At 41.4% G+C, this 16516-nt stretch overlaps 1 protein-coding gene across 15 annotated transcripts in view; it reads right to left on the bottom strand.

The window, feature by feature from the left end:
- The window catches only part of FOXP1 (forkhead box P1), a 582432-nt gene that overhangs the window by 68136 nt on the left and 497780 nt on the right, over positions 1-16516 (bottom strand). For all 15 annotated transcript variants that reach the window (XM_055342934.1, XM_055342933.1, XM_055342948.1 and 12 more), the window contains one exon: positions 13352-13556. In XM_055342934.1, the coding sequence (XP_055198909.1) occupies positions 13352-13556 (205 nt within the window). The remainder of the gene's footprint in view (positions 1-13351; positions 13557-16516) is intronic.

The raw sequence follows: 16516 nt of genomic DNA, 5'->3' as shown, positions 1-16516 counted from the left end.
TGCTTGTGTTTGCCTGGTGATGAGTGAAGGAATAAATAAGGAAAAAGAAACCCAACAAGAAAAGGCAGAAGTCTAGCTTTTGTTTCTTATGCCACTAAGGACTATCCTGAGTTTATGAGAGTTTACCACTGGCAGCATTAACACTGGGATCTTGTTAAGAAAACAGAATGCTTTCCAAAGAGTGGCTGTGAGCAACTGTGTCAATACAGACATAGGGACCACTAATCCAAAAATTATTAACACCATTAGGCAGGCATTCTTATTATGTCAATGCAAGTGTGTTTGCACTGGTGACTCACAAGGTCTATGTGGAACGTGTCCATATGTTAGAGGCACCAATGGTACCCAAGAAAACTAAAGAACATAAATAAAAGTTCAATACTAATTCTTCTTAGCCCTTCCTCCAGAATACTCTATGGAAGCCAGCACAGTTATACTCCAGAACCAGAAGAATAGCGTGAGTGAAGTATGAGGGCCAGACACGCAAGCAGTAGAAGAGGGGATGAGTGACATAAAGATACAAATTGGCTGAAAACCATTAGGCACTTGCATTGCTTTCCTTAGCACTACCTGACCTTATGGAATGATTGTTATCTCTCTGTAGGACAAGACGCTTCACTAATGTTCACTGGATTAAAATCTTCTCTACTTTTAGTTGCATAGGTTTTAAGTAAACACTGAACTTGCGATAAGCAGTGTGGTGGGTTCCTAGATCAGAGCCTCTAAGCTGGGATTCATAACCATGGGTGAGTGGCAAGATAGTATTATAGTTTCTGTACGCACACGTTAAGAGAACAGGCCTTTTGTAAGAATATACATGTGTATATGGGTATATATTTCTCACCTTTAGCCTCTAATTTTTATAACATAGGTAATATAGTAGACATGAGTATAATTGATCAAAAGCACATTTAGTAGGGATGCATATTTAAAATCTGTAATAACGATAGAGTGAATAACCAAATACGATCGGAGGTCACTGGCAGTTCTCCTCGCTGAAGAGTTGTACCCAATTCTCCACTGGGAGAGAAAGAACTGAACAGATGGCTGGAACCTAAAATGCTGCAATATTTGGTCTGGGCCTTATAGTATCAGTAGGAGCTCAAGGCTAAGGAAGTATCAAGTATCAGTAGGAGCTCAAGGCTAAGGGAAGAGGAGAGTAGGTGGATGGATGGCTGAAGCACAAACAGTATCTTCAGGCATTAAAAAAAAAAATAGAAAAACAAGAGTGCTTACAAATGATTTAAAGGCCAATATTAAGAATTCAAAAAAAAATTTTTTTTTGTTCCATAACATAGTTTATATTGGGTCGCAGTTTTAAGAGATTTTCTCCTTCTCCACATCACTTTTCTGTCATTTTGGATGGTAGCAGGGGAAGAATGCTACCGTGTAAGGATGGGCGAGAGCAGTGGTTCTCAAAGTACGGCCCCTGGGAACTTGGCAGAGTTGCAATTTCTTAGGCCCTCTCTATTCGGGAGCACTGAGACTGGATCAGCCAGTCCTCTAGATGATTCTGATGGGAGCTCACAATTGAGGAACACTCTTAACGTGAAACCCAGATTTTCTGCTGTGTTTGGAGCATCTGTAAGTATCCGCAAGACTAACCCGGTGCTCCTACAGCATCTGTGGCCAAAGGGTAGGAAATACAGAACTACTCCTACTGGGTTATTTTTTTTTTTAAGATTTTATTTATTTATTCATGAGAGACAGACAGAGAGAGAGAGACAGACAGACAGGCAGAGGGAGAAGCAGGCTCCATGCAGGGATCCCGACATGAGACTCAATCCTGGGTCGCCAGGATCACACCCTGGGCTGAAGGCAGGTGCTACACTGCTGAGCCACCTGGGCTGCCCTTCCTGATGGGTTCTTAATCTTTACTATTCCATTAGTTCACCCTTCTTCTGCACATATCATCTAGTCTCTGCAATGATATTTCACAACTATCATATAGGCTGGCTACACCGGATGATGGGGAGGTAGCGATAAACGAAAGACAGGGAAGCTTCTTTCATGGAGTTCACTGTATTTAAAAATTTCACCTGCTGCACATGTGGGGGGGGGGAGGAAATACATCCACGGTGATATTCCACTGGTGCTCATTTTAAATCAGACACTGTGTCACATTTTGTATATTTCCGTATCACTGCATTGATTATACCACGTTGCACGTGTCTCTTTGCGTTGTATGTCTCTCTGATTAGTCGGCGAGCTCCTTAAGGGGAAGAACTGGGTTGTGGTACTCTTTTAAGCTCCAGAACCTATATAGTTAGTGTATAATAAATGCGGTTTGAATGAATCAAAGACTTTAATAATAATTAACAATGCTGGCTAAAATTTACTGAGCACCTACTACGTGCCAGAGCCTGGTATCATGCCCATTTCACAGACGGACCACTGGGCACACCAACGCTAAGTCACTTCAGTGGGCAGCCGGTTTTGGAATGCAGGCAGTCCGGCTTCAGAGTCCACACCTATAACCACTAAACACAGCCGCCCCCGCACTGACTGAGGTATGGGCCATGGTCCAGCAAAACATGTCCTTTCTGCCCTGGACACAAGGCCTCTGCTTCTGCTGTATCTAAGCCTGGTTGGCTGTTCTGTAATTTCTTTCCATCTGTTCAAAGGTCATATCCTCACAGCGGCTTTGCCAGACTCAATCTTCTCCCTTCCCTGCGTTATTTTGTTCAGAACTTATTTCTTTTATTATGTAATTATTTGTTTGTTCTACGTCTACTGTAATGTCAGCTCCATGAGGACAGACTTCGTCAAGCTCACAGCTGCATGCCCCGGAGCCTAGGACACTTGGCATGTGGTTAGGGTTTGGTAAGATCTGCTGTATGAATGTGTGCACGTTAGTACTGTCCAGTGACTTTTGTCCCGCTCAGGAACACATTTCTGTTGAACTCTGGACAACTTCCCACTTATCCTTGTTAAGTTGCCTTTTTTTTTTAAGTTGCTTTTTATTTTTGCCTGTACAATCTTCTAATTTATTCAAACACCACTGGATTATTCCAGCTCTTGGTGTTATTTTTTTTTCTAATTAAAGTAAACTGCCATTTATTTCTTACACTGATCTTTAACATGAGAGTTCTTGTTCTTGTCGTAAATATGACTCATATGGAAAAATGGAAGTTGAATAGAGGGGCTCATGTGTACAAGAATGTTTCCATCAATAGTTCAGCTATAAATGGTAGAGACATAGCCATAGATGCCTGTCCAATTCTAAGGTCTATAGTAATACTTTCGGTAGCGTTTTGGCCTTTTGGATGTATAACCTAAAATTCCACCAGATGACTCAACAGCCGCTCTTGGAAGCAAATACCATATTCTTTACACAAACACTTTAGGTTTTTCTTTCCTTCTGTCATAGCGTACCTTTGAACTCAAGATTCACAGCCAAGACGTAAAATACCCAGAGAAGAGAGCCTTCAAAGATAGACTTCAACATATTAAAAAAGGAAGAGAATTGGAAAGAGGGAAGGAAGAAGAATGAAAAGAAAGGCAAGAAAAAGAAAAATCAACCTGCCAGTTAGTCTGATTTCCTTGAAGACTATAAAAGGAATGAAATTTGAAGGTCATAAAAGTACTGTTTGTTTAGGGAAGTCATACAGGTAGTATAAATATCATCAGCTACAGTTGCTATGGGGTCTGTTTGTTTACCAAACAAGAATACAAATAGTTATACAAAAGCGGAACAACATTTAGGTATATAAATGTAGAAGGCTTTGCCTTCTGGTAAATTTCCCAAAGTGCTTTTTAAAGTGTTCCTACTTTCACCTTACTCTCTGGGAAATCTCTGTTTCCTTGGTTCTCTCTTTTCAGTTCTAACACCTCCAGGGAATGTTTTACTCTCAGATTTCTGAGTCTGATAATGATTTTTTTTTCCTTTCCCCCTTTTTCACTTTAAGACACAAAAACCAAAACCAGTAGCCCAACCATGCAAGCGGTACAATGAAAACCTTCTTTGCAACTTAAAACGCATTAAAAAAAAAAAAAAAGACAACAAAAGCCAGGGAGTTTATAGAAGCATTCTAGTACAGGCATGTATTTTTTGAGTTGAGTTAATCCATGGACAACCACCCAGAAAAGTGTGTGTGTGTGTGTGTGTGTGTGTGTGTGTGTGTGTCTTTTAACGGACTTTCTATAACCCAGGTAGGTTTCATGCACTGCAATTATACCTGCTGAGTTAACCATTTGTTTTGGAAAATAAAGGGGGTATGGGGGAAGAAGAGAGGGAAGAAGACCAGCAAAGCTCTTCTGGAATATCTTAGTTGAGTGTGTGTGTGTGTGTGTGTGTGTGCGCGCGCACGCGTGTGTGTGGAGCATGCACATCGTAACTCAGATCTACCCTAAGACAAACTATACCACAGAGGCTGCTGGGAGTGGGAGCCTTCTCTTCACACTACATTGACCACAGTACCCACCAGGCACAGCCCCAATGCCTTTCTGTGAATGGTACAGATTGCCATATGGACGAAGACACTGAACAAGCTGTACAACTCTGGGCGACATGTGCCCGGGGGATTGTCCCATATTAACACCACCTGGGCTGTGGCAATTGTGCTCTGGATATGCAGAAGCACCGAAGAGCCCATCAGGATGTTATTTTTGAGTACAAACAAAAAGGAAAATTATAGTTAAGAGAATTCTCTGGCTAGCATATCTGTTGCTCAATTCCCGAAATAGTTCCCCCAAAGGAACGGTTATCTTCTTTATTCACACAGGCAGAAATGACAAGCTGGAACACATATTAACAATTTCCCTTTGTGAGCTTCCACTATTGTTTTAATGAGGAGAATATACTTTATAATATACTTAGGCCTTGACTGATTACAAAGGGGGGTGGAATAAAGCAGCTTGGGACTGCTGTACATATGTAACACACTCATTTGCATTACCCAGGCGAGCCAGGCAGCAGAGTGGTGGCTCCCGTCAGAGAGAGCTGCAGAGCCAGGCTACAGGGTGACACCAGCGCCACACAGGCAAGCTAGGGAAATTTTGAAAAAGAATGGGACTTCCATCTAGGCTGCCTGCATGTGGCCCCATCCCTGGCTTAAAATCAGGAGACTCATACTCATTTAAAGGACTCTCATTTATAGGAGAGTAGAAGGGGTGTCTGGGTGGCTCAGTGGCTGCCTTCAGCTCAGGTCATGATCTTGGGGTACAGGGATTGAGTCCTATATCAGGCTCCCTGCAGGGATCCTGCTTCTCCCTCTGCCTATGTCTCTGCCCCTCTGTGTGTCTCTCACGAATTTTAAAATCTTAAAAAATAAAAAAATACATACAATAAGAGTAGAACACCAGGACTTTCCCAAACCCTGTGGCCTTCTGGAGATTCAGGGCTTCCCTTTCCACTCTTGGATGGATCCAATGCCCACCAAAGGAAATGTTTCTGTTCATTAATTCAAGTCGAAAACTGTACACTTCAGCAAGACACTTTTGCAGGGGAAGGGTAAAAGCCAGCACTATGGACAATGCTGTCAGAGTTCCCCCCAAATGGGTCTTCACTGTCCTGCTGCCAAAATGTTTTTCCTTCACACCCTCAGTGTGGGATAAATGTTAAGAAAGCTAATGTACTTGGAAGGAAGGGGCGCAGACCCTGTAAAATGGTGGGGTGCCAACAAAGAGATCTGGTGAAAAAAAACCCTATTAGCAGCAGCCACTCATCAGAAAAGAATGTCTATCCTACATGATGAGAGAAAGCGGGGGCCCGAATATTATTTTGCGGGGGAAACTGGGCACATTGGATGTGAAATAGCCCATGGTCAAGATTCATATTGAAAAAAATTGAAACCAACTCAACTTAGGAGAAACTTATAAAAGGAATACAACTCTCTAGACCAATGATAACCATTTTATTGGAAAGCACATATCTTTTAAACACATAAATAGAAAAAGATTTATAGAGTCTAATGATGGTGTGTTATGGTAAAAGGCGCTTTATTGAGATAAGATACAACAGCTGTTTGAGAATAATGGCTGAGTTTTTTTTCTTTTAATCACCATACAGAGCGAACAGTCAAGAAAAATCCATAAACCTATCCCTCATGGCATGCCAATATTTTAAAGATGTTTCTCCTTCGCCCTATCTTATGTGTGAATGACAGGACATGAGACTGCACCTTGCCACATGCCCTGAGAAAGCTTTTCTTCCTTGCTTCTAAGACCGAGAAGCAAGTGGTTTTAAATAATGAGACAAACGGACTGCGGCTCTTCCAGGCATGATGGTCACAAAATACCCAGCAGCATGTCTGTGGTACGAAATGTTAACTTAGACATTTTGTTTCTTTCTGATATCAGCAGAAATGTTTTTGCCCTATACAGATAGACAAGGGACAGGTGTCGCTGCCAAGAGTCTGCTTTGGGGCTCAGAAGCACCTGCATTTCAGGCCTCTGCAACTGGCTGTGTCTACTTCTTTTCAGGTCCCTTCCAACACCTGACAGGCCATGCCCAGCCTGTTCTTTACGTTCTTCACTGCCAGGCACCTGATTTGCCCCCTTGTGAAAAGATGAGGCAGGGTAGGAGCACTGCCAACTGTGAACCTCTGGAGCTTCTCTCAGACTATAGCTAAACAGACAGGTCTGGCCCCAGGCCCTCATCCTTGAAAGTTATGGCCTCATCCTGATCTCTGAGCTTTACTCCCTGGTGACTACAATCCAGTATTTTGGGCAAAGTCATGATGGTTCTGAAGAACAGCCCCTTTGGGAACCACCAGACTATGACAGTCATTACAAAGACTTGAGGGTCAGGGAGACTCTGGTTCCAGTCCCTGCCTGGTCCTAACTAGCTGTGTGGCTTGTGCAAATTATATAATTGTTCCGGGCCCCCCAAATACCATCCGTATCAAGAGGACAGTACCCCGCTGGGTTAATGTTAGGATTTAAATGGGAAAGTCAGTATCAAGGCTTATGTCCAATCCTTTGTACTCATGTCCTATACAAAGTAATAGTTCAATAAAGGTTAGCAACATTATCATCACCATCATATGCCAGGTACTGAGTCCTTCTAGCAGTACTACTTCTACTTTTTAGGATCACATAAGAATGGCAAGCCACTAGCTTAGTGGGCTGAATACATCCTGGGATGCTTAATCAAATTAAGCATGCCCTTTCCAAGAGTGCCAAAACCCAGGTGAGCTGAACATGCCACTAGCACTGCTTCGAAACTTGAGACAGCCCTGGGGATCTGGTTAAAATGAAGACCCGAATTCAGCAGGTCTGGGGTGGGACCAGAGACCCTGAATTTCTAAGAAGCCCCTACCAAACCAAGTAATGCCAAAGCTGCTGGCCTGCAGCCGCTGAGTAGCAAGAATATAAGCAATATGTGACAAGTACGAATTCCATCACCCTCATCCCCTAGCAGTATAATCCAAATCTTCATGAGAGAGGCCTAGGAAGCTGTATATTTTAACAAATACCTGTGAGACTATCATGAGGAAATCTGAGAAACATTGCTCTTATAGCTAAAATAAGGAGATGGCAAATTATTTTCTATAAATGGCCAGATAGTAAATTATTTAGTCATTGTGGGCCATATGGTTTCTGCTGCAACTGCTTAAGCCACCCATTGTAGCATGAAAGCAGCAACAGACGATGTATAAATGAATGATCATTGCTGTGTTCCAATAAAACTTTATTTACAAAATGAGCAGTGGGCCAGATTTGGCTGGTAGGTTGTAATTTGCTGACCTGTGTTACAGATCAATTGCCTCAGCACATACAGGCAGGCGGCAAGCAGCAGTAATAATTTTGAAGACAATTTGGAACGATTTGACTGCAGGTTCTCCAGAACACTCTAATGGGAAATAACGATTTGGGGTGGCTCATTTGTTCAAGTGCTTCAAATAAAGGAAAATACAGAAGAAACTGTATGATTTTCAAAAACAAAACAAAAGGAGTTGAAATAAAGAAGAGCCGTTCAGAGTAATATGACCTAGAGCTTACTGCATACGTTTCTGGCTCAAGACGCCCAAAATAGGAATATGAAAACACGCAGCAGTTAAAAGCACGTATAACTGGAATAGTTCTGAAAGCAAGCTTCTAGAATTTTAGCAAGTCAACCAAGAGCACCAATATTTGTCAGCACAGAATTCTGTTCAAAAAAAAAGAAAACGAATGAAAAAAAATTCAACGCCAGCCATGTCCACATTTTAAAGTTCCTCAACTTTTGAAAATAATGGGGCGGGAAACACAAATGTTATTGTTATGTAGTCAAATGCATGGCAATATGTCAAGAGGCCACAAATCAAAACCAGAGACTGTGTATCAAGTGAAAATGTCTGAAAGTGCACTAGCCAAGCAAAAACCGTCAGGAGTTATTTGCAGGCAGCTGCCCACTGCAGAGTGTGGAAAACGCAAGCAACTGGCATACATGGGGCTGTGTCAACAAACTAGCAGAAGGCAGGAAGAAACACTGTGAGTGGACAGAGGGCAGGTTAGATCTCACAGGGCAGGGGCCACGTGAATCGCAGGAACAACAGGACAGCCTCGAGGGAAGAAGAGGCTGCACAACCGACCCAAAGAAACCTTTTCCACTAGATGTGTAAGGAAGTCTTGAAATACGCATTTAGAAGAGCTTTGAATCTGAGACACGCTCAAGTTAGCAAACAGCTACTCGTGGCGGCTGAACTGAAAGCAAAAAGCTGGGCAGACTCAGAGAAGAGGAGTATCTCTCATCTGGACCACAGAGGACAGGGAAAATGGGATAAAGACCGGAGGACGTGTTCAATGCGGAAGCACAAGATCTAGGAGGCGAGAAAGGAAGGAGGGAGACTTGCAGAGAGAGCGACGCTGGCTGGCAGCTGCCTGTGTGCAAAGCCGCCATGGGCTTCATTTTTGTTCTTTATGTGCTGTTTCAGACTATAAGTGACGTATATTTTGTCGATGCTACCCACCCCCTTCCTTCCTGGACAGCCCAGTAGATACCAGTATCCACATTAAAAGAGGAAACCTTGTATTTTCCTTTAAAATGTGTTGATGGGGGTGCCAGGGTGGCTCAGTTGATTAAGCATCTGCCCTCGGCTCAGATCCTGGTCCCAGGGTCCTAGGATTGAGCCCCAGGTGGGGCTCTCTGCTCAAGGGGGGAGTCTGCTTCTCCCTCTCTCCCTGCTCCTCCTGCCCCACTCATGCTTGCTCTCTCTTGAACAACATAAAATCCGTAAAAATAAATAAATAAAATGTGCTGCGGTGCAGAGAGTAGGAGTAGGTAGAGTCAGTAAGCATTCTGCTGGATTAAAAGTCATTTTAGGAACACCGATTTCAATTTATCCTAATTGAATATTCACTGGTAGGCGAAATGAAAACTTTAAGTGCTGTTTTACAAAGTTACAAGACAGGCTTGCATTTGGATCTTGGCTACGCCACTAACCAGTTCTGTGACCCTAGGTCAGTTACTTAGTCTCTATGAGTCAATTTCCTTGTCTGTAAAATGGGTATAATAATCCCTACCGCTTCTCAGTGAGGATAAAATGAGACATCATTCCAAAAACAAGGGTTTAGCCAGTGCTTGGCATGGAGAAAGAACCGAGGAAGTGTGAGCTCCCTCCCCTTTCCCAAGTGCACCATAATATAATGTGATATTTAGAATTTTAATTCAGGCAATTACTTAAGTAGTAATTGCTATTTGTATTTACATAGCTGCTTTGATCCAAGAAGCTCAAAGGGCTTTACTAAATTTAGCATTTTAATAAATGTTTCATTTGCATTCCGTTGATTTTGTTTACCCACACCAAAACTTGGAATTTCCTAAAGCAAGACAGTCGGGCAAGTTAAAGGGAACAAGATGACAGCTTCACGTTCACAGGTGTCCCAGGTCTGAGCTTTATCTGTTTGTCTAGGATGTCGCGGCTCCCTGGGTCCTCGGGAATGAAACGGCAGTGAGGGACGAGAACACACGCCTGCTTCCTCGTTAGCTCCCTTTAGCTTCTGCTGAGCTTCACCTTCACCACGCTCCTCGCAGGCTCTGGCAACCGAGGTATGTTTATTGCACCAATGAATTTATATATAATCAGCACAATAAACATTATTAAATTGCCGGAAGAAAATCAAAGCACGAAGCACGGCGCCAGTACTGAATTCTAATGATGCTGCATGGCCGTGATTGCACAGGGACAGGATCTTAACAAGCCTTGATTTGAGCGTTGGCATCCGCCTCACAAATCACATGGGCCGCTCCTCTCGTAATAGTGCTGAATATTGATAAATGTCTCTACCCTGCGCAACAGGGAAGTGGGTTTCTATTGGCAATCTTTACCAAAGTGTGTTTTTTCCCTTCTCTACACTCAAGGGTTTACCCTGAATGATTTAATTATAATTTTCCTTGTGTAAGACAAATTAAAGAGGAGAGTAGGAGTGTCGTGCCAAGCACATTATTTATCTCCTTAACAGATTGCAGCTCACCAAACCCCAGAGCTGCTGCTACAGCGGCTGCTCACAGGAGCCCGCAAAATACATGGGGGCAAGAGTCGGGGGGAGGGAGGTTTCCAAATGACACAGAAATATGTAGCCTAGGTGGGATTGTGAGACACCTACCACTTGAAAAAACAAAAACTCTTAGGATCCTGCCTTTTTCCAACACAGTTTCGCACGGAGCGTTCCTGAATCCTTTAAGGAAGAATTCTTAAGCTGTCACCTAAGACTGAGTCTGAAGGGCTAGATGATTATTCAGTGCGGCAGCAGAGCCTCTTGCTTGTTCAGATACTGCTCTGGGAGAATGGGCGGCGGGGAGACAATGTTACGTGGAAATCAATGGAGAGCCTGCAAAGTTACGTATTTCACAAATGCACTGGGAAGAAGGGACAAAACTTCTCCAAGGGACCCCTGTGACAGACATCAAGTCAGTGTCTAAGTGAAAACATTTTTATTGTGATAGCTTTCCTCTCTTTTTTTTTTCCTCTCTTACTTTTTAAACCATTTTCTACTACTTAAAGAGGAGATCACATTGACGATTTAAAAATAAATCGTAAGGTACAACGAGGTGAAGCCTCATTATCAGTACTTGTATGTACACAAAGCTGGTAACTAATAATTGAATTTTTAATGATCAATTCTGTAAGTTTCTAACTTTTGAATTATCTTGAACCTAGGGGGTGCTCATTTGTCTTGTTCACTACATTCAGCTAAAATAGGCTAACGAGAATTTTCTTTTAGGAAAAGAAACTAGGAACCTACCCTGTAATATAAACTGAGAGAGCCAGAATATTAAGGAGTGGCATGTAATTTCATTAGTTGTTTCCTTCTTTGCGTATAGAACTGGAAAATTCAGCCTGTTTTTACAGCCAGATTACAGCTCAGGAGAACCCAAATTATTTTCTGATCCATATTCTAATTTTTAGCAGGTAGTATAGCGAAGATTAAGCCTAACTGGTTTGCAGACAAGTGAGGATTATAAAAAAAAAAATTCAAGTCAACTTATTCCCCTGGAATGAGACTATTAGATCCATTCACTTTCAAATATACCTGAAAACATAAAAAGGGCTATTCTTCTCCCACCTGCCTCATTGCTAATCTATCACCTGACTGCAGATATAGAACCTTTTAGAATGAAACCGAGCATACTGCATCTAAACAAGAAGAGTTTTCTGTGTCACAGGAAATCTGTGCAGGCTCCACCATTGCCGATAAGATTGCAACAAATATCTTAAGGGCATCAGTCGGCATTTTTCAGTGGATGGACTGTTCTGCCTATGGATCAAGATGTAATTCGATCACTCCATGGTAAATGGATGGCATCGACCTTAGACACCCAAAGCCAAGTACAGCAAAGGACAACAACCTAGAACCTTTTTTTTAAAGCTCTCTGAGGTTCAGTGTTATTTTTTTACTTGCAAAGACACTGTAAGAGGTGGTAAAGCAAGAGCAAAGATTGGCTTCAAAGGTGTACAAAGCTATCCTCACATCTGGCCCAATGGCTCCACAGAGATTCTTACTGTCCACCATTCTACCCTTCGAGTTCTTCTGAACAGGAAATTTGAAACATGTTTTACTTTACCTATGTCTATCACAGAAGTTCCAAAATGATCTTAAAATGGTTCCAAGTTTCAGATAAAGCATCTATTACTCCCATCTCTCAGAACCTCTCACATTTTTCCTGCTTGAATGTCACACACACACACACACACGCACACACACACACACACACACAAATATTCAGAGAGCATTTTCTGTGATTACTGATCTTGAAATGGATAAAATGTTGCTGGTAGAAAGATACACATCTAATTAAACCCGTGGGCTTCTTAATGCTCAATAGTTGAAGAAATGTATGAAATTATATTTGTAATTGCTCAAGTGAAAAATATCATTTAAAAAAACTTTCACTGAGTCATTTTTATTAAAAAACAAAATATAGAATTTGTTTTTCCTGCTGGAAGTGACATTTACTATCACACATTACTTTGAAAGTTACTTTTCTTCTGTGTGGGGAAGCTGTGCATATGAAATAGATGGGAAACCGATTTAAAAATAGTACATTGAAAATAAAAGCTTTTAATTTTAGGAGCATTATATATATATAATTCACATATATATGTACTCCACTTCTGAAAAGCATTCAACAGTAGTATTAATGCTTCTGGGGTGTGAAGCTCCAATAACATGAATTAACAGCTTCGTTTTCTTAGAACTGTCTGCTAATGGGATATATTCTGGATATTTCAAACAGACTCGGCTTCGGCTAACGTTCAAGCAACGCTGAGGGCAATCACAATATAGAAAGCCTTAACTTCCAGAGAGGAATACAGCAAGCGAGACAGCACCGCATTCCTCCTTGGGAGTTAAGGCTCTATTTTTTTTCAATCTGTGTACAGATGTGCATCCTAGCTGCACATACCCAGACCCCTTCCATCTCCAGCTCCTTCCAACCTTCACTGAGCATTTACCATGAAAAAGGTCGCGCAATTATGCAAAAGATGGGCTCCCTGCCCTCTAGGAGGGCAGAACGGACAGGCTATGTTCTATCCTTTCTTGAACCGTGATTCAAAATTGCCAATACCAGACTCTACTACTCCCTTAGAAGGTAGGTAGGGCCCAGGTGTTGAGCTTGCGTGGAGTGAGCACGGAGCACGAAGACTGAGCCTGGGACCCCTGACATCCAAACCATCCAGCAAGAAACTAACTCTGCCTGGCTTCTCAGGCTTAGGTCAGATCTGTGTAACTGCTAATTCCATGTTGGGGAGGTGAAAATAATTAGACACTTCCCACCCAAACCATAGTGAACACCTTCTTAGGTCCTCTGATGTGCATTCAAGTCCCAGGGATCCCATCAGGGATCGCTGAAATACGGCCGAGCAAGGCCACCCACCCCTCCCACCCTCAAGACCTCTTCAGACACATCTCAGCAGCTCATTCCTACCTTTCCCTTTTGGGGGTGTGGACTGAGAGCTGTCCATTGGTAGAGGCATGTGGGTTCATTATTAAGGAGGTCTTGGAAGGTGCAGAGGAGGAGACACATGTTGTGGTCAGATCCAAACTGCTGTGATTGCTGCCTGTGCTTTCTTCTGCCGAATGAGCACTTGTCACTTCTTTCCAGAGCTGCTGCAATTCTGTTGGAATCATGCCTGAAACAAACAAATTGGATAATTAAATCAATTAACAGCTAATTCCGTCCTCTTCAAACAGTAATTAAATCAAAGAGTCAGTAAACAAAGCCTAGTGTTAGGGGGTTTTTTTTTGTTGTTTTTTTTTTGTTTTTTGATGTGTGCATTTTTTTTGCCCCCTCCCAACTAAGGCAAATACGGTAGTAACAACCGTGTCCTCCCACTGAACAGCCGAGTTGGAGTGCCCTTGTCACACATAAAAGACCTCCGTAAAAAGGATTCAAAACAGTTACTCTGCAAAGACAGTATGCCTTCATCTAAACTGTTGTTTCTAGATTTTTGAAAAGGAGTAGATCGATGTTATTGTATTTTTAGTCACAAAGAAGGGCTCGAAATAAATTTGTTCAACTATACTATTATGACAACACGAACCACAAAATGAATAATTTTTGTGCTTAAGTCTTAAATGATGACAAATAGCTTTGTTATTAAATATAGTTTTTATTAATCACTTTTAGACATAAATTATGAATTCATATCGTCTTCCTGAAATGCTTTTCAACTTTTAACATTCAAATTGATTATACTATGATTATTTCATTAACACACCTATCTTCCTCATTAATTTTGGTTTCTAGTACCACATGCTTAATTGATGGATGTGTCTACTGAGAAACTGTGTAACTTTTTTTTTTAACAAGTAACACTATTATTACTGTCATTTCTTAGATCAATGCTAATGAACCATTGCAGAATAAAATGCAAACGTAAAATAAATTTGGAGTAATCAAGTTCTCTTGTTTCTTAAGGGGGTCAAAATGGACAGGAATCTTAAGGAGGAAGGGTCAAATCTGGATTTTCCCCAAGAGGAGATACAATCAGTATGTCAATCTCACTACTATGGCCTCATAACCTTTATTTTAGGGGCAGGCATGCCTCTACAGCCCACCCTTTCCAGATCCTACCTCAATGCATCTGCTGGTGCATGCATGTGCAGAAGAAGAAGATTCTAAATGGTAGCTAACAACAATAAACAACAACAGCCGTTCCTTCAAAAGGACAGCGAGAAGAAATCATCAACCCTGTACGGCATAAGGCAATTCCACATTAGAAGTGGATGTCTGGATTGCAGTTCATTGTTTCAATCAACTGTAACACAGCTATCCTAGAAAGCCTGCCATTTTCTGACTCTATAGCAGCACCCGAAACAGGCGTGTTTCTTACCAAACCTAAGCTATTGAATTAAAAAAGAAGGCTGTGTGCATTATATTCATTTGAAACACATAATAAAAAATGCCAAGGTCTAAATTTAATTTATTTTTGTCATTTAGAATACAATGGATAGATAATCATCTCAACGTGATCAGCCAAACATCTTTACTTTGCTAAACTGTTAAAGATTTTAATTATGCTAGCATTGGAGAGCACTGGTCTAATGAGGCGATGGACTCCAGAGAATCCGAGTGGTTAAGAACTGTGAAATGAGTCTGATAGGATTTTTTTATATTCACCGTGGATCGTTTGCATATCAAAGAGGAGTAAATTATTGCACAGCAGACCAATAACCTTCCCCGCCTTTCTGAGAGGAGCGTTAACAAAAACAGTTGGTCTCTCCTAACGGTTCTCCACGAAAATGTTCAAATGCTCAAGTATTTGCAATTAATATATATTATAAAAGGAGGCTTCAAATGATGCATTAAGTGGTCAGATATTCTTAGAACGCATCCTCGACAGCCAAGTCGGTTTTCTTCTTCCTTCATAAAAATCAAATGCCAATTATATTTTGATGGATTTTGTCCCAAATGAGCATTTAGTTATTAGGCATATTCAATTATTACTTGTCCCCTGAAATTAAGCCTCAGAGGCAAATTAAACAAAGGGAAAGGTCACTCTACAATCCCGTGTCCGGTCCTGCTGCATCTGAGCTATTATTTTCAAACACCTTCCGAAGTGACATGTGGGATGTGTTTGTAGCTAACAGGCCTGCCACCAATGTCCGCACACCAACAATTACCTGTGAATATGGCTGACCCTCCGACCACTGTTTACTCAATTGAAACAATAGTGAATAGGCTTGTCTGTTGATGATAGCATATTGATATAAAGCCACACCAGTCAACACCTATTTTTATTTTCTGGGGAGTAAATACACATGAAAAGAACAAGCTGCCTATTTTTCAACTCAAACTAATTGATTTCTGGGTCAGCTGCATGGGAAGTGAAAAAAAAAAATGGAAGAACACTGTTTCTAACAACTGTGTTAACACTATCCCTCCAAGAAAAGCGTTAACTTTGGAGGTTTTAAAATTTGTAAGCTGTTTATCCAGCAAATAAAGACAAAGGCAAATGTGTTGCTACACTTGTTACACCGACAGAGTACATTAGTTAGTGTTCCTCTGCTCTCCTTTTATTCCAGTGGGCTGGCAGATCCGTTTCATCACTCAAAGGGGAAACAGTAAATAAAACAGTAACTCACTGACAAACAGGCATACTTTTGGGTCAAATTTCACTGTGATAATTACATTTGAGGACATTCTCATCAGACTTCCAGGGAGCAGTCAAATCACTCTCCATCAATGCTACACCTTGTTAGTGATGTTAAACTATTACTTCCAGGCATACTATCTACCGGAGGATGCTATTATTTGACAGCCATGATCTCGTGATAGAATTAAGACAGATAAAAGGCAGGCTAGTCACTCATCAGACTAAATACGATAATCAACTTTCCAAAAAGCATCACGCATTTCTTCCAATATGGTAGACAGGAATAACAGTACCAGCTTAAACAGATTCATTAACAGGAACAGATCTCCAGCATGTAATCGCTATAGTTCGTAACCTCAAAATTAAGAAGTCAAAATGCTACTGAATATCAGGGGCTCAGATGCTTCGAGAGACCAGGGGGAAAAGTGTATGTGCTAATTATGCAAAACAGAGAAGGCCCTACAATCCTCTTACAAACAACAAAAACATCCCTC

This window comes from Nyctereutes procyonoides, unplaced genomic scaffold (assembly GCF_905146905.1).
Source record: "Nyctereutes procyonoides isolate TBG_1078 unplaced genomic scaffold, NYPRO_anot_genome, whole genome shotgun sequence".
Lineage (NCBI taxonomy): Eukaryota > Metazoa > Chordata > Mammalia > Carnivora > Canidae > Nyctereutes > Nyctereutes procyonoides.
The sequence above is the reverse complement of the archived record's forward strand: the minus strand, read 5'-3'. Positions and strand labels throughout refer to the sequence as shown.